This window comes from Phycomyces blakesleeanus, assembly GCF_001638985.1.
Source record: "Phycomyces blakesleeanus NRRL 1555(-) unplaced genomic scaffold PHYBLscaffold_2, whole genome shotgun sequence".
NCBI classification, from domain to species: Eukaryota; Fungi; Mucoromycota; class Mucoromycetes; order Mucorales; family Phycomycetaceae; genus Phycomyces; species Phycomyces blakesleeanus.
Genome location: NW_017265135.1, coordinates 2,075,724 through 2,093,247, shown reverse-complemented (window position 1 = coordinate 2,093,247; position 17,524 = coordinate 2,075,724). Strand labels below are relative to the sequence as shown.

Genomic DNA, 17,524 nt, shown 5'->3' with positions numbered 1-17,524 from the left:
CCTTTTTATATTCTGTTTTTTTTTAAAAAAAATTATTTATAATTAAATAATTACAGTCTATTAGCTTGCTCTTTATACAAAAGAATAGATATATAACCATAATAAAGAGGTACTTCTTTAAGTACAAAAAAAAACTAACTTTTTTGATTGATAAGCCAGATCCCATCTTTTTTGTTTGTTCAAAAATTTCATTTCGAGTGACCCCATATCCACATCTTTTGATTGGATAACGATAAAAAAAATACAGATGTCACATGACTTGAATTCCTCGCACTTCTCAAGCATTTTTTTTTTCTTTTTAGTCTGACACATATTTTATTTTATCCCTTCCTCTTTGATTCCCTTATATTATATTATATCATATCATTATATATAGATAGATATCTAGGTATATAGATAACTATATATTATATCGTATTTATATTATTAAGCATGGCCAATCTCGAAGAAATCACCTCTGACGCTCAATTCAATGGAATCATCTCCAAGAAAGATGCTGTAATCGTCCTCAACTTTTGGGCATCATGGGCTGAGCCTTGTCAGCAAATGAACGAGGTTTTTGCAGAACTTGCTGGAAAGTTTCCTGCTCTCAAATTCTTAAAGGTTTGTACACACACACACACACACACGCGCGTATTTGATACAAATAGGCAATATTAGATCTGATGTTTCACATATCTAACAACATACTGTATACTCACATTCACACTCATACATACATATATACATATATATACTTGAAAAAAAAACACGAACAGATCGAGGCAGAAAACTTCCCTGATATTTCAGAGTCTTTCGAGATTGCTGCTGTTCCTACTTTTATTCTTTTAAAGGTAAACTACTACTACTAGATAGACAAAAAATAAAAAAGCAACAACCCAAAATCAAAATCAAAACAAATATATTCGCCTTTGTTTTTATTTTATGGGTTACTTATTTGCTCTTATAGGCTGGCAAGATGGTCGAGCGTATTGAGGGTGCCAAGGCTGCTGAGTTGTCTAATGCTGTCACAAAGCATGCCAAGGGTGTCCTGAATAAGTTCAGTGCACTTCCCCAAGAGAATGCTAAGCCCGTCAAGGATCTTACAGCTCGTCTCAAGGCATTGGTTAATAGCGCACCCGTAATGATCTTCATCAAGGGTACTCCTCAACAGGTGTGTGTATAGACATAGACATAGACATAGACATGGACATGGATTTGGATTTGGATTTGGATTTGGATTTGGATTTGGATTTGGATTTGGATTTGGATTTGGATCTGGATCTGGATTTGGTTTTGGTTTTAGATTTGGTTTGGTTTGGTTTGGATCTAGATGTGGGTTTAGATGTGGGTTTGGGTACGCATTTGTGTTGTATGTGCATATATGTCGAAACTGGAATCAACCAAACCTAACATCACGGAATTATCTTTTTCTTTTCTTTTTGTGTAAAGCCTCGCTGTGGGTTCTCTCGTCAGTTGGTGGATCTTTTGGCTGAACAAAAGGTCAAATATAGTTCATTCAATATTTTGGCAGACGAGGATGTTCGTCAGGGTCTCAAGGCCTACTCAGACTGGCCAACATATCCTCAGGTATATATTGACGGCGAGTTGATTGGTGGTTTGGATATCGTCAAGGAAATGGTTGCCTCTGGCGAATTTGCGGACGCTATTCCCAAAGAAAAGGATCTCGACAGCCGTCTCCAGGAATTGATTGAGAAACAGTCTGTGATGATCTTCATCAAGGGTTCTCCTCAGGAACCAAAGTGCGGTTTCTCTAGACAATTGATCAGTCTCTTGAACGACCGTCATGTTAAATATGGTTACTTTGATATCTTGTCGGATGATGAAGTACGCCAGGGCCTGAAGACTTATGTAAACTGGCCTACCTTCCCCATGTTGTTTTACAAGGGCGAGTTACTCGGTGGATTGGATATCATCAAAGAGATGGTAAGTTTGTTTTACTTGTTGAGAGAACCAATGTCTAACTATCCTTCTTTCTCTTTATGTGTGTGTGTATATATAGATTGAGAGTGGCGAATTTGACCAGGTATTGACTGCCTAAGTTGGATAAGCTACCAAAAATCGACGGATGAGATATATACATATATATGTATTCACACTACGTTCAACCTTTTTCTTTATTTTTATTTTTTTTATTTTTTTTTACTATTTTTATTCTTATTATTCTTATTCAGACTATACATTTTGTGTGAATATATCTTCATTTTTGGCATGTCAAATAACAATCCACACACACACACATACACATATATAGGCAAGCCCTATTTGACAGGTGTAGAGCCTCTCTTGTCCTACACAATGAAACCAATCGATGTCATTGTTAAATTCTATGATGTGGTCTTTAGCTGACATCACCATGAAATATCAAATGTAGTTTACAAAACGCCCTGTGGTCATCTAATTTCCAAATGGATTGAAGCACATTTTGTGAAGCACATGTCCTAGGGCTTCTATCTGTATCTGTATACACGCGTGTTTAGTATATATATATATATGCGTGTGTGTGTGTGTGCAGTGTGGGTACCTTTTATTGTATTTCCCACCTATTCCTTATTTCTTTCACCTAGTTTATCTATTATATTCATATACTCATATACTCATATAATCGTATACTTGTATTCAATTCATCTTATATATAATGTTGTTACTGTTTCTTTATTGCAGGCTTGTACTGCTTTATAGACTACAATGTTTTTACACATATATATATGTGCGTGTGCGTGTGTGATTATTTTCAATGGAGCTTCTTACATTATGTCACACTGTAGCTTAAATTTGTGACAGTGTGAGAAAGTATTTCCATACAAGGATGGCTGTGGAATCTGCTCTTGCCTATTTTGGGAGTGTGCCTTTTTTTGTTCTTTTTAATTCTCGCTTTTGCTTCAAATGTAAAAGTATTTCAATGAGCGCTACTTCCAGAATTATCCCAACTTTAGTCGACGACTGTTTCTTATTTAACCAACCTTTTTTTTTGTGCTTTTCTCTTCTCTTTCTCTCTCTCTCTCTTTTTCATTTATTTTCTCTGCTATAATCTAATCGTATAAGCATACAATCATATCTTCATTTTAATTCCAATTCTGTAGTATCATAGCTCTACCTAATTTTTTGGACCTCTCTGTGCCTCACATACAGCATATTTTACGTTCCTGAACAAAACTAATAATACCAATACCAATATCAATACCAATACCAATACCAATACCAATACCAATACCAATACCAATAATGACTGAAGCACACCAACCAAATCATACCGGATTCGATATTCCTTCAAGCGTTGCCATGGATAGCAGCCCTGGGTATCGCCTTTCATTTTTACCACCAGCTCTATTTGATCAGACGACTCCCATGACACTAGACGGTCCAGTAACAATTGCTGACCAACTATCTATTCACCTGGCTGCTCCTGATCATGGACAACAAAACCTTCTCAACTATAATACCACCGCAAGCGGAGACCTTATCGACCAGTCCAACCACCACATGGCAGAACATGTTGTCGCAGTTTCGCCCAACCTCCGCTACGGACGACTGAACACACTGTTAGGCAAAGGAGCATTCAAGGTGGTTCACAAGGCGATTGACCGTGAAGAAGGATATGAAGTAGCTTGGAATGTGCTACAGGTAAGAGAGAGAGAGAGTATGACAAATAAAGAGAAAAAAGTTTCTTTATTATCACATTTAATTCAGAGAGATAAGAAAATCGATTCAAAATACAATAGTATTTGAATCGAATTAAATTGAATTAAATTGAATATTTGATAATGACAGCAGAATATATATATATATATATATATTATTTATTTATATTGTGTGTGTTTGTGTGTTGTATATTTGTATTATGTGTTGTGTTATTATTCCCTCACCCCTTCCACTCCACTCCACTCTACTCTTCCCCTTGTCTTTCTTTGTCTTCTTCCCCTTCTTGATTAGATTGGTCAAGAAAACAACAAGGATATTGCACACGAAATTGCTATGCTAAAATCTGTCCGACATCCAAACATCATTGCGTTTCACGATGCCTGGCTCGGTGAATCAAAGACTGAATTTGTGTTCGTGACTGAGCTCATGACGTCTGGCACCTTGCGTGAATATATCCGCAAGCTCAACTCGCCAAACACCAAAATTGTCAAACGCTGGTCCCGACAGATTCTCAAGGGACTAGCCTATCTCCACGCCCACAACCCACCCATCATCCACCGAGACATCAAATGCGACAACATATTTATCAATGGCGCCCACGGAGAGATCAAGATTGGAGATATGGGCACTGCTGAGAATATGTGGCTCGGGAACAAAAAGTACACTCTCATCGGCACCCCCGAATTTATGGCCCCAGAGATGTATGACGAGCGGGGATACTCTGAAAAAGTAGACATCTATGCCTTTGGCATGTGTCTGCTCGAGATGGTCACTGGCGAATATCCTTATGCTGAATGCACCAATGCTGCCCAGGTCTACAAAAAGGTCTCCCAGGTAAACAAATAATAATATATAATATACACAAATACATAAAGAAGAAGAAAGAAAGACTTTGAAGATTTGGAATTAAGTGAAAGAAGGGGTAAATGGTTTACAGCACATCAAGCCCGAATCACTTGGGATGGTTCAGAACCAGCAAGTTTTGGAAATCATTTGTGGCTGTTTATCAGATGAAAATGAGAGGTAATTTTCTCAATAATACTATTCTTTATTACAAACAAATCAAATGAAAGAAAGAAAGAAAAGATGGGGAGGAATTTCTTACCAGAAAGCATAGACAATCTGCACAGGAACTTCTTGAAGGTTCATTCTTAGCAGTCGAGCCAGACGTCGTATTACTCGCTACAGATCCGTCACACAAAATCTTGACATTACAAGTCGTCTTCAAGGGCTCAGACAAACTATCCGTCAAATTTGAGTTTAACGTCGTATGTCTTATTTCCTTGTCATGCCATATTTTCGATTTTGAAAGAAGAATAAAACTCATATTGATTTGTCAAATAGGAAAAAGATACAGCAGAAGAAGTAGTGGCAGAAATGGTAAGCATTAAAATTTCACAAAATTTGTGTACACGATTATTATTAGTATTAGCATTATTATAAAATTTAGCCTATATGTATATGCATATAAATTACACAGACTAACAGCTTAGGAGAATATATATATATACATATATGATAGATTGAAGAACAGGTCTTACTAGATAGATACCAGCACAGCATTACGGGAGAAATAAACCGCATCTTGCGTGATATGGAAAAGGATGCTTCTAATCCAGACAAAGCCAAGGATAGACATGATGCAGTCTGGAGACGAGAGAATGATATCCGCACCGAATTGGAGCGAGAACGCAGAGATCTGGCACGGATGTCAGAGTTTGCTGCAGAAGCTGAAAGAAAAGTGGAACTTATTCACCAACAAATGCTACAGGCTGAAGAACGCCTTCGGGAAGTAGTACAAGAACGAGATCAATATGCAAAATTATCAAGGTTAGTCAAAATCAAATAAAAGAAAAAGAAAAAGAAATGCTTGGCTCAGGTCTGTAAGTTTATCATGTTAACATGCATATATGTACATATTGAATTTTCAATAGTAGTCGTCGTCCAAGTGCTGCAACATCTCCACCTGTACTTGAAAAAGAAGATGAGAGAACATTGTCTGATACTGACTTGTCAGCAGATGAAACACCTGAGGCCATTATGGAAGTGTTCACAGGTAAGACACACACAGATATATATATATATATATATATATAAAAGTCTTGAAGACTATAGGCACAAGTCCCTTTTTTCTTATTTTTATTAAATAATGATTTATAGACTATGCAGATGATACACCAATTGATATATTTGTTCAAGAAACTGCTGCTGCTGCTAAGCGTGATAAGAGTAAAGCAAGTGAATGGGCATCAAAATTAAAAGATCAGGATATCATGACAGCCGGTGACCTGCGTGGTCTACTTGACGAAGATTGGAATGGTCTTGGATTAACTGTATTTGCGCGCCGTGCCTTGAAAAATATGCTCAACCACAATCGAAGGGCACAAAAGAGTACAGACGCTTCTCTGGAAGACTAAAAATGATACACAAATCTATAATATAACCAGTTTAATTCTTTTTGAAAACAATAGAACATTTTGCTTTTTTTTTACACATACAAAATAAAATTAACATAAAGAAGAAGGAAAATAAAACAGTGTAGCGAACCATGTTATTTTTTTCTTTGGACCTCTTTATCTTATTCTACTTCTTCTTCACGTCAGAACTTGGACTTCTTGAGATTTGTCACTATTTCCACTAGATAAGAATAGAGCCCATTATTATTGTTGCTGTTGTAATTTTTGTGTAAAAGATGATCACAAGAGAATATTTCCCTACTTGGAGACTTGCCACTTTCTACTTGCCACCTGGCGCCATTCCCTTGGTTCGTTAATCGTACTACGTCCTGTTAAGCGATAAGCACCATATCATTACCTATTTCCAGGTTTTCCTTTTTTTTTCTTTTTTGGTTGTTGTTGAAAATGCTGAGCCAATGTGAAGATCGATATATATATATATAAGTGTATACTTATAGTTTTTTAAATGATTGCTTAAAATCAAATACTTTATATACTTTCTTCATCGAAAATCAAAAGCATGCCAGAGAAGACTCCTCTCAACAGTACGCCAGTTGGGCCACCAAATGATCCTCCACCTTATACGAGTACAAGTGCCAGTACCAATGCTAGAGTGCCCCCTGCACCAAACACCAGCAACACAATGTATGGTTCTGCCGCGGCCCCTTGTCTTCTTTCACCCACTATCTATCCCCCCGAAACCCTACGCACAAAACCAGCAAATACAATATGTCCACATTGTCATCAAAGTGTGCTTACAGTCACAAAGAATGAGGGAGGAACGGCTACAATCCTGGGTGTAGTAGCACTTTATCTGTGTGGCTGGCATCACGGCGGGTGTTTGATTCCATGCTGTCTCCCGTGTGTCCAGGATGTCAATCATTTGTGTCCCAATTGCAACACTCGCATTGCAAAGTTCGATCGCTTTGAACAGTCGACTGTTGTTAAATAATGTTTCTCGGCAACAGATCTTGTATAATATTCATATATCTATATGTGTGTATATCCTTCTACCTATAAAAATATTCATCTTCAAGCTTATTTGTTGTTGTTGTTATTCCTGTTATTTAATTATTTATTATATTGTACACAACTTTCAAGGTTATCCACAAACCATAAAGGGCTAGCTAATACGCCTTTTTAATATAAATATAAATATTGAAAACAAAGTGTATGTGTTTGTGTGTATTTATAAAAGAAAATAACTCAAAGGCGTTTTCAAGCTTAAGGTTGAGTAAAAGAAAAATATACAAAAGGCTCCTGATTACAATAAAATAGTATTTATGAGTTTAACCATTTATGAAGCCGTCCTTGAAAGAAAGAAATAAATGTCCTGTCTTTAAGAACATCAAAACCACAGAACAAGAGTTGTTCTAATTGATTCTTTGCCTTGACTAGGGCAAGTCTTTGAATTTATTGAATATAAAATAAAGTAAAGTAAAGAGAAAAAAAAAAGGGTTCATATTGGGCAGCTTAAACTTCATAATACTCTTTATTTTATATTGGATCTTTTTTTATATATAAATATTTGGTACTGGATCGTACAACCTTCTCTGTACCTTATAAAATAACCTAGTCTTATTACTTAATTTTTTAAAGAAGAATTGGTTTATGGGTAGTACTATGATTTATTGTTAAGCGCGCATTTTGGCATCTAATACTCATACTAGTTTTTTTTATATATAAAAAAATTGTAATAACAGTACAAACTTTGTGGTCTGATGTGCTTCATTCTTGTTTAGAGTTGGTATCGTAGGACAGATTGTAAAAAGCCCCGGAAGAAGACGGATGCGTGTCATCACACGTCAAGTGATATTCAATCTACAACCCTTCTTTTGAACAATATGTTTTAAATACGCGTTTGTGTGTGTGCGAATAACGTCTAACGAATTAATTTATCTTATAAATAGTTCCACAGAACCACTATTGGCATATGAAGAAGTCTTCATAAAAAAACACATAATTGTTTCCTAGGATACCAAGAAGTCAAAAGATAAATATTTCGAGTAGGTTTGATATACAGTTAAATGCCTTGGATTTTTAGGCTTTGTTTACCAAAGACAAATAATAATAATAATAATAATAAGAAAAAAACATCAAAGTTTAAGGACCTAAAAGTTCGCGCAGGGATTTTGCTGATCACACAGACTCAAGTAATGCTATATTAGAAACTTTGTCAACATAAAACAGACCAAAACAATGTCAAAGAAAAGACTTGTCCAGGCCACAGTTACACAAATGCGTACAAAGAATTAAAACAAGAGCTTATAGGATCTGATCCGATCTGTTCTGTTCTTTGATTTTCATTCTACTGTGCCGATGCCGGATATCCAGCTCAAAAGCACTACATACTTGGTAATAATACAAAGTAGTTCATTATCACATGTGTTGAGGTTTGATCTTTTGGATCTGGAACAAATAATTGATAAAGCTGCAAAAGTAGTATGATGGGGTCAAAGCTCGATATAGTGAATGCTTTATTTTCAGAACTTTTTTTTTTCCTTTCCTGCTAATTGTCACTATTTGCTTTGGAATAGTGACAATTGTAGTGCTGAAATATAAAGCTATCATATATCACTGTATCTAGTGTTCAGTGTTTTTCTGAAGGATATCTTTATCTATTATCTTAAAACATCGTAATAAAAAGTCTAGTTTATATATATATATATGCTCTAAAATATTATTATATTCTTATGCTTACATCTTTTGTGAGCATCATAAATGGCAATATTATCTTGCTACTTCTCTATGCTAAATGATTACAGAAGCTGTCATCGCGCAGTGCGATCAATTTCTTGGAATACAACGCTTTTATCATCGCATATTTAAATAACAAAATCTCATGGTGTAAATATCGATATTGTCATTTCTTAAATATATCAGTATCTTCACGAATATCAGTCTGTTTCTGCTCAAAAAAGCATTATTCATCATTGGTTTACTTGCTCAACAACTTTACTTAGTAAAGAAAAACACAAATTTTCAATTTTTTTTAGGTGTATACCCTGAGGGAACTTTGGAATCAAACATGGCTATGTGGTGTAAATATCTAATTTTTCATTAATAAACTGTTTTTTAGAGTGAAAAAAATAGGATTATTCAGTCAATATATGAGCAATAAATGTCAAACAACTTTTATATGGCGGATCTTTATGCGCATAATTAGATTGCTTAAATATATAAAGAGGTTTTGCTTAACCAATTTAGGTTCATAGCCGATTTTTAGTATTATATTTGCCATTTTGATCAAAATGATCCTTTTTACCAAATAATCCTTCAACGTATAATACGTACTTGACCTAGTAATAGTGGCACGAGTTTGGTCTTTACACTAGTATTTCCATTATATTGGGACTTGACTGGAATATTATTTGATATATCACAAGTAAATAAAAGTAGCCATATGAAAGACGTGCCTCTTTGACATTTAATTAAAATATAGTACTTTTGATAACTATTTGATTATTATTATTATTCTTAAAAACACTTTCTTTTATTCATGTGTTTTGTATTTGCACTGATGTTGATTTTATTTGTTTTTGGGACAATTTGGCATACTGCAAGTTCTCGAATAAAGCAAAAACACAAAAAATAGAAGAAATATCACTAGTATTTTAGGTGCGTAAAGTTAATGGTTAACAATACAAAATAGAGTAAAGGTTTATTAAAGATATAGTAAGAAAGAAAGACTGGTATATCAGACAAAAAATAAAATTACATAATATAGCTCGCTATTAACAGCCTCCTCCTCCGCTATCTCCTCCTCCTCCACTATCTCCTCCTCCACTATCTCCTCCTCCACTATATCCTCCACTATCTCCTCCTCCACTATATCCTCCACTATCTCCTCCGCTATGTCCTCCGCTATGTCCTCCACTGTATCCTGTACTGTGTCCCCCGCTATATCCTCCACTGTGTCCTCCACCGTATCCTCCACCGTATCCTCCACTGTGTCCTCCACTGTTTCCTCCACTGTTGCCTGTGCTGTGTCTTCCGCTGTACCCTTCACTTCGTACTACAGTCATTTCTTTACCCTGTTTTCCAGTGGATCCTCCATTTTGTATTCCACTCAGTTCTTTAGTCAGTTCTTTACTCTGCTCTACAGTGGAGCCTTCATTCTGTTCTTTACAGTGTTCTCCGCCCTGTTCTCCGGTAGACTCGAAACGGTGTTTGCTATGGTGGCTTCCACTATCGTCTAAATTGTAGTTTGTACTGTAGTAATATACTCTTATTAATATGTTGATAAAGATATGCTATGAGTATACGTACTTGTACGATAAAATCGCATTATTGTTTGCGACGTTGTTTACAGAATATCTATAGCTTGTGCTGACAGGTTTCTGAAAAGAGATGAATAAAGGATTAAATCTTGCTGTTTTCTTTTTCATAGTTAGGATACGGCCGACACTATTACTGGTACTTACTTTTTTATTATCTTTTTTTTCTGTAGAAGAAAACGTATACGTGAATAAAAATTATTGTTGGAGCCGTTTCATTATAATATTCTTACAGTAACTACTATACTTGACTGTAATCACCTTTGTTTTTCTTTCTCTTTGCAAAATCCGAGATAGAGGAAAAGAAGCCCATTGTTGTTGCTGGTGTTGCTATTGTCGTATAAAATACTAAAAAAAAAGTAAAGTGCTCTACTATTTTATACAAAATATTCTCGCTGAAAGTCTCACAAATTATTACACTAGATCTAATTTCTGCACGAAATATAGCTGCTCCCGTTATTACGGTCCTGTTTTACACATCCGTAGTGTGAACACAAGTCAGGATGTATTTCAATATTACACTAAATTGCTCTTTTTTAAAAGGGTGACACGAAGTGGTTTTTTTTTAAATTGCCTTGATTTGATAAGAATAAGAAAAATTTACTAAGAAAGATATCTTCTTTAATATTAACAATGCGTTCATTATAAACCGAATAAACCAGTATTTGCGTCTTATAATAATCTATTGTTTATACTTTTTGTGTTGTGGCGGTGATAATATATCAAGTACAGTATACTGGCTCTACTGTTTTCTATTTACAAAGTCGGATATACCGTCAGGTAATTGGAGTATTATAGTAACATTATGAGAAATATAATGAAAATGTATATTTCCACAGCAATACTTCCTCAAAACTCCAATCACAAGTAGAAGAGATATATATATATATAACGTTTGTATGCCTTTTTAGGATACACATATAGAAATGACTGGTTTCGGCAGATTCAAAGTAAAAATCAATAAATGGAAAAAATATACGTAGCATTGCTCTGCTTTGGAGCTGCTCAGCAATCTTAATAAAAGCCAACCTATTTTGGATAATTATTCTATTTTTCTCTGTACAGTATTATCCTCAGTAGATTTGGTCACGGGCTTTAAGCATTGCTGGTTTTTGCACTAGAGTAGACATTTTATAGATTATCAGTTTATTCATATACATACATACATACACGCCTTTCATATAAAAACAGTTACCTTAAAAGGCCGTGGCAATCCATTGTAGGATATTTTCTTCTTTGAAATGGTCTAGGGGTTTGAACTTACTTAAATGATTTAATCTCACCGTTTTGACAAGCAGGCCACAGACTGGAAGTCTTGAACTTGTCAATCAAGTATACCTCAAATCCTTCCTTTGCTAGCATTCTACGCGTTCCGATGCCTTTGATGAGTTCATGGTATTTATTTTGTTTGGGCGGCCAATTACCAAGTATCAGTATAGCAGGATTTTCAAACCTTTTCCGAATATCCTTGCCCAAGTGTTTGTCTGCTTTTAACTGATGAATGAAACTCGAAAATTTCATTTTTCTGAACAAAATTAAGCCACTAGTACGCCGATTTTCGTCGGCAAGATTATCTTAATTTACGTAATAGGCCTTAATCGCTAGGGTGACTTTGGCTTTTCTTGAATATGATTAATAGATTTTTCTTTGCCAGTTGTTGAAGAAATATGCTGGGACAGGAAGAGCTTGGCTGTAGTAATATGATCTGGCTTCATATCGTCCCTGAGTTTTCTAATTTTTTTAATCTTTGTTTCGACAGCTTTATGATTTCTTTTATATCTGAAAGTAGACTTTCTTTTGGCGGTGCTACTTTTGTGCATCAAGTAAAGCGAATCATGACACCCATGATTGTACCTCAAACATCTGAAAAGCAAAAGTGTGGAGCGAAATGTCCGATTTTGGCTGAGACACTTTCATCCAATGTACACTGCTTTTGAGCTTTTGAGCTTTTAAGCTTTTAAAAAACAGTCCACTGTAGTGCAATAATGCGCCTTTTTATGACAGGATTGCCAAACACGCATTTTCCGATTCCAACCTGTAGCTCCTCTTCCTCTAACACTTCGACATACCGAGATTCATTTTTCACCAAAGATATTGACTTTTTGCCACTAACACCTTTCTTTTCTTGTCCAACTGTTCTTCTTCAGCACGAACACGTCAATACCGTCTGTATATATCATCCCTCTGAACTGCACGTCCTTTGCTTCTCCCTGGGGTCTTATTGCCTTGGCATTAATATCCCTAATGCTTCTTCATATCACCTTTTTATTAAAGTGACTGATAACAGAGTTATTCAAGATCAAAGTATTCAGAATACGGGCATCGACTGTCAGATAGCGTGGTATAAACCCCATTTATTACAAAAAGCAAATGAATGTTTTGTCTTAAGTACTTTACACATTCTTGACAGTCTGTAGCACGCTTTCATGCGCTTCGGCAGATCGGCTTTGCTGTCATAATATATCGAGTCTTTTGAATATTGATAATCTGGCAGATATGAGTCAAAGATATTACGAAGCACGTCAAGCGTAGCAGAGGAAAGAAAAGCTTCATATATGTGTCCAATGTTTCTTGACGGGATAGCCTGCTTGATCTTGTTTATACCCTCTATTATTGTCTTTTTTTTTTGCAGATTTTGCAATATCTCTCTCGCTTTCCCCATTCTTCTTCCATTGCTACTTGTATTAATAGGAAGAGCATGTTTTTGATTGAAGACATGTGCCATAGAATTTGAGGTTTAAAAAAATCCGCTATAAAATAATTTTACATGATGAAAGAGACGGTACTATGAGTACTTAATTTTATCTAAAATGCACCAATTTTTCTTCTTTTTCTTAAAAAAAAGGAGCAGACAGTCGTAAATTAAGTTGATTGACTAAGATTACTTTGATCTTTTTTGATCTTTTTGGTATCTCCACCCCAATTTTAATCTACCTTTATTTTAGGCATATTTCTACACTCGTCTCAATTATTAGTCCATTCTTCGTTTTGTTTTGTTTTTTTTTAAAAAAAACTGTCTTATTCGTCTTAAATTAGATTCTTTTCTGTCTGGATTTCTTGGTGTATTTATCCAAAAGAGGTAAACAGCTTGTTTCAATTGTAACTCTGATTCGCCAAAAAAAAAAGAGAGAGAGAGAGAGAGAAATGGCTTGTTAAAATATGTGACCTCACTAACTATATATCGACTTGCTCACCAGGTTATGGGCTTAGTATCCCATACTATGGAGGAATGATCACAAAATCAAGTGAGGTCTAAAAATATCATAAGCTGGAATAACTAGTGTAACACACCCCTTCGATCTGTAAGCAATTTAGTCCTGTTAGATTGAATGCTAATAAAAGCAGAAATAAATACATATACATAGAATATGTATCGTATATACCACATATATACTATTACATATGTGAGCTCCATGTAAGCGCCATAATATTGTACAATACATTTATTGAGTAGGCATTTCGAAACTGCATGTTTGAAATTAATTTGTTACTTTTATTTTATTTACAAAAGAAAATACAAATATGAAAAAAAGTAACAATTAGATGGTAGAAATATAATTACAAAGGTCAAATTTAACTATTAACAAGATCCTCCGCCGCCTCCGCCTCCATCGCATCCACCACCACTACCACTACCTCCTCCTCCATCGTACCCTCCTCCTCCACCACCTCCATCATATCCATTCGAACCGCCCGAGTCACCAAGATTGCTAATAGTTTCAGGCAAAAATTTCGTAAAAATGCCAATTTCTCGAAGGTCTTTTCCGTATTGCTCATATATTTCTTTATTAGTCTTCTTGGGGCGTTTTATATCCTTCTTTCTTTTTGGATCATACACATAGGCTAAAGATAAATAGTCATGATTTTTATTAGTACGGCTGCTTATAGTTCTGAGCATTCTTGGGTGCATTTTTATTTTATTTTATTCTATTCCATTCTATTTGAATGACCTACGCTTATAGGCCTTTCGGTTCTTAGAGGTCCTCTTTTGTGTTGACGATGAGTTTCCCATACTTAATTGGTAAGTGATTTTTTAAGAGAGGTGGATAAATCGAGATGGGCTTCTTTTATACACAGCTAAATACCATCTTTTATGCAGCTGACCAATATTCTCTAATTTGATACCTTGACATATTTGTACCTAAAGTTTATGGTAGTCAATTGAAGATATTAGTGTACTACCTATATTTATACCTATATTATTGCACTAAATACTTTAGAAAGAAAATGTGTTAAATAAATATACTCACAATATTCGAATCTAAAATAAGGTATTTTTATCCTTAATCCATCTTAGGTTTTTGTAGCTTTAATGGTACATATTGATTCTTGCCGTGCGTTTAATATGTAAGATACTCACTGAAGCTTTTATCATGTTGTGCGTAGGACAGATATAAAGAGTGTGGAATATTCTTATCTGCTTCGAGATTACTAAGCCTTCTATCCAAAATTAGTTAAAATAAATGATTTCACATCACCTTTTCTTGTCATATTTAGTAAAGTGCCCTAATTTTCTGCTTGGATTGTCTATTTTTGATATCTCTAATATATATATATTTAATCATATTACTTGAAAAGGAGCAAGCAGAAAAAAATATCTTGAATATTCAGAATGTTCATGTTATAAAGTATGATGGCTTACAAATGTTCTTTCTTTTCTTTTCTTTTAGAACACTTTTTATTTCCTATTACCAAAATCCTACCATTGAAAGAAAAGGCAATGGTATCTTGGAATTACACAATATATTGTCGTATCGAAGTCTCCAAATAATAGTTTTAATGTCACCAAAACTCATCATCTATATCTTTCTTTCTTTAACCCTTTGAACTCGGTGCTGACCAGAACAAGCATATAATCGTTTATGCAAAACGATTCTACAGTTTATTATTTCATGGTAACAAACAAGCTCATTAAGATTATAATTTAATATAGCGGCAAAGGAGGTGCTCTATCATATTATTGATAGAAATTTATTTTTCTCTTTTACTTTTACTTTTACTTTCAAGTTGCCGCACTATTTAAGCTAAAAAGGCATTATCTAAGAGTACTTGTAAAGAGTATTGTGTTTATTTTATAACATTACACAGTTCAATATTTGAATTTTACTATTGAAGAGCCACAAAATTAGCAGGAAACTATTCAAATAAAAGTATGAGATATATTGGCTACCAGATATAATATATTATGTACTTACCACTCCCTGTCGAGTACCGATACGTCCAGTCCACCAGTCATCTTGGCTATCACTCTTTTCAACAATGGTAATAATATCACCTGTCTTGAAACTCAAATCTCCCTGCTGTTCACCAGTAAAATCATACATTGCTTTGGCTGTTACTTCTCGTGGCTTACGTGACATTGGTGGAGGTGGAGGTGGGGCCCGCTTGGCAGTTGTAGATGCAGATAGACCACCTGGGAGCTGGTTGTGCTGAGAGTAAGAAGGAGGTGGGGCAGAATAATTCCCAGGCGGTGTGCTTGTATGAGTTGGATTGTAGCTACTTGGAGCTGGAGGATTAGATGCTCCATAATTTTGGGTTGATGGAGGTGGAGGTGGGGCTCCATATCGTCCTATATTTGATTGGCCGGAAGGTGGTTGTCGTAGATGCCCAGGAGCAGAAATTGACGAGCTTCTAAAGGTGTTTGATTGATTTTCACTACGATTGTACATTGCACCCGTATTTCCTAATGAATGGAATCTTGCATTCAAGGCTCTGTATAGAATATCAGCTTCTGGGGGAGGGGGTACCTTTCCACCCAACAATTCCTTTGCCGTCACTCTTTTCCCATAAAACTTCTCATTTGCATCTCCTCGAGTCACAACCACAGATCCTTCAATGGATACTCCTGCAAACAATCCCTTTGTTTTGCTATAAGAGAAAATGGCAGCAATATGCTTAAAACTAGCAGACCCAGATGCCTCCGCATTACGACCAATAGGACCAGCGGCAACTACAACAATAATCCAAAAGAATGAGAAAATATTGAATGACACAATATTTATTACTTCCCCTCATCTGCTTACCTGAAACGTTGCCACCAAGAGTAACATTACCAAACTGACTGAAGGTCTTTACGGCCTCCTTTGTATTAAGCACCAACACAAAGTCCGTCAATTCCGCACCTAAAAAAAATGGTAAATTTTTAATCTTTCAACACAAAAATAAATGAATCCCGACACTTTGGTGCATGTTTTCTTACCAATTTGACCACCTGCACCCATGCCTCCCGTTCCGATGGCTGAAGGAGCAGACCACCCTGTTAAATATTCAATGTCCCCTTTATCATATCAGATACTTGTAACAAAAAGCCTTGTATTAAGCTCATCTACTAATTTAACTTGCCTCCATCAGGAAGTCTAGAAAGAGTATCAGTATCCAGATATTTGGGTATGGTACTGTGCCACACCAGAGCAAAATTCAGTGAAATTAACTTACCTAGCCACCACAAGGCCGCTACCAGCGCGACCAGAGAATAAAAAGCCTGCCTTGAGAACAGTGTATATAGCTAAACCCTGGGCATTATCAATAATATTTGTTGGAATGACCTTATCTAGACCTTGACCAGGATCTGTAATGGTGTCTCATTAGGTCTTCAGGTCTTGAATGAGAATGCCCATTCAACTCACCAATAAAACTGTTGAGAATTTTTGCTGCCTTTTTGCACTCTCCTAAATACGGGTTAAACAGAATCGTTATAAAACCTCCGAAAACCTTTTAAAGTCTCCACCTACCCTCAAGGTTGGTGGGAAGAGGCGAGTTGAGGGTCGAGGTGATGTTATTAAATGCTTTCATAACAAGGAAGTTAAAAAGGGTAATATTGGGTTCATTGGAAGTCGCGACAGGTATTGCTTTAATTACGTCACTCTTCGACGCACGGATGATTTTGATATAACTCTCGTGGCTTATCCCTCACTTCACTCCCTCTTAGTTCATAACCATGTCATGGAAGAGGTGTACCAAATGACAAGATCTCCGTCTTCGGGTGAACAATAGCTGTGCCTGACTCAAGTTTGTACAAGGCGGGCATTAAAATAAAACTATACAGGTACACAAACACGTACGTGTGAGCGCTTATTGAAGCGTGAGACATTATTTTTTTTATATTATATTATCTTATTTTATCTTATTTAATCGTTTTTCTACTTTTTA

General features: G+C 35.6%; 6 protein-coding genes across 6 annotated transcripts; 4 read left to right on the top strand and 2 right to left on the bottom strand.

Moving 5' to 3' along the window:
* Positions 1-432: 432 nt before the first annotated feature.
* On the top strand, positions 433-2,041 carry PHYBLDRAFT_139764 (hypothetical protein; the record flags this gene model as incomplete). The annotated part of the gene is made up of 5 exons (XM_018430283.1): positions 433-603; positions 759-833; positions 950-1,153; positions 1,432-1,926; positions 2,003-2,041. The coding sequence occupies 5 exons, from the start codon at positions 433-435 to the stop codon at positions 2,039-2,041; spliced, it is 984 nt and encodes a 327-aa protein (XP_018297777.1).
* Positions 2,042-3,483: 1,442 nt separating this feature from the next.
* On the top strand, positions 3,484-6,059 carry PHYBLDRAFT_14390 (hypothetical protein; the record flags this gene model as incomplete). Its single annotated transcript, XM_018431093.1, has 8 exons — positions 3,484-3,640; positions 3,944-4,476; positions 4,580-4,665; positions 4,760-4,910; positions 4,987-5,022; positions 5,165-5,472; positions 5,580-5,698; positions 5,803-6,059. The coding sequence occupies 8 exons, from the start codon at positions 3,484-3,486 to the stop codon at positions 6,057-6,059; spliced, it is 1,647 nt and encodes a 548-aa protein (XP_018297776.1).
* A 559-nt stretch (positions 6,060-6,618) lies between these two features.
* PHYBLDRAFT_162794 (hypothetical protein) lies at positions 6,619-7,050 on the top strand (the record flags this gene model as incomplete). Its single annotated transcript, XM_018434691.1, has 1 exon — positions 6,619-7,050. The coding sequence occupies one exon, from the start codon at positions 6,619-6,621 to the stop codon at positions 7,048-7,050; it is 432 nt and encodes a 143-aa protein (XP_018297775.1).
* Positions 7,051-11,117: 4,067 nt separating this feature from the next.
* Positions 11,118-11,896, bottom strand: PHYBLDRAFT_162792 (hypothetical protein; the record flags this gene model as incomplete). Its single annotated transcript, XM_018434690.1, has 3 exons — positions 11,118-11,230; positions 11,355-11,404; positions 11,640-11,896. The coding sequence occupies 3 exons, from the start codon at positions 11,894-11,896 to the stop codon at positions 11,118-11,120; spliced, it is 420 nt and encodes a 139-aa protein (XP_018297774.1).
* A 314-nt stretch (positions 11,897-12,210) lies between these two features.
* PHYBLDRAFT_139760 (hypothetical protein) lies at positions 12,211-12,487 on the top strand (the record flags this gene model as incomplete). Its single annotated transcript, XM_018430282.1, has 2 exons — positions 12,211-12,297; positions 12,380-12,487. The coding sequence occupies 2 exons, from the start codon at positions 12,211-12,213 to the stop codon at positions 12,485-12,487; spliced, it is 195 nt and encodes a 64-aa protein (XP_018297773.1).
* Positions 12,488-15,573: 3,086 nt separating this feature from the next.
* Positions 15,574-17,137, bottom strand: PHYBLDRAFT_89552 (hypothetical protein; the record flags this gene model as incomplete). Its single annotated transcript, XM_018443722.1, has 7 exons — positions 15,574-16,325; positions 16,399-16,497; positions 16,575-16,631; positions 16,671-16,684; positions 16,811-16,943; positions 17,002-17,043; positions 17,107-17,137. Coding segments are annotated over 7 exons (1,128 nt in total), but the record flags the coding sequence as incomplete, so codon positions are not given.
* Positions 17,138-17,524: the final 387 nt, after the last annotated feature.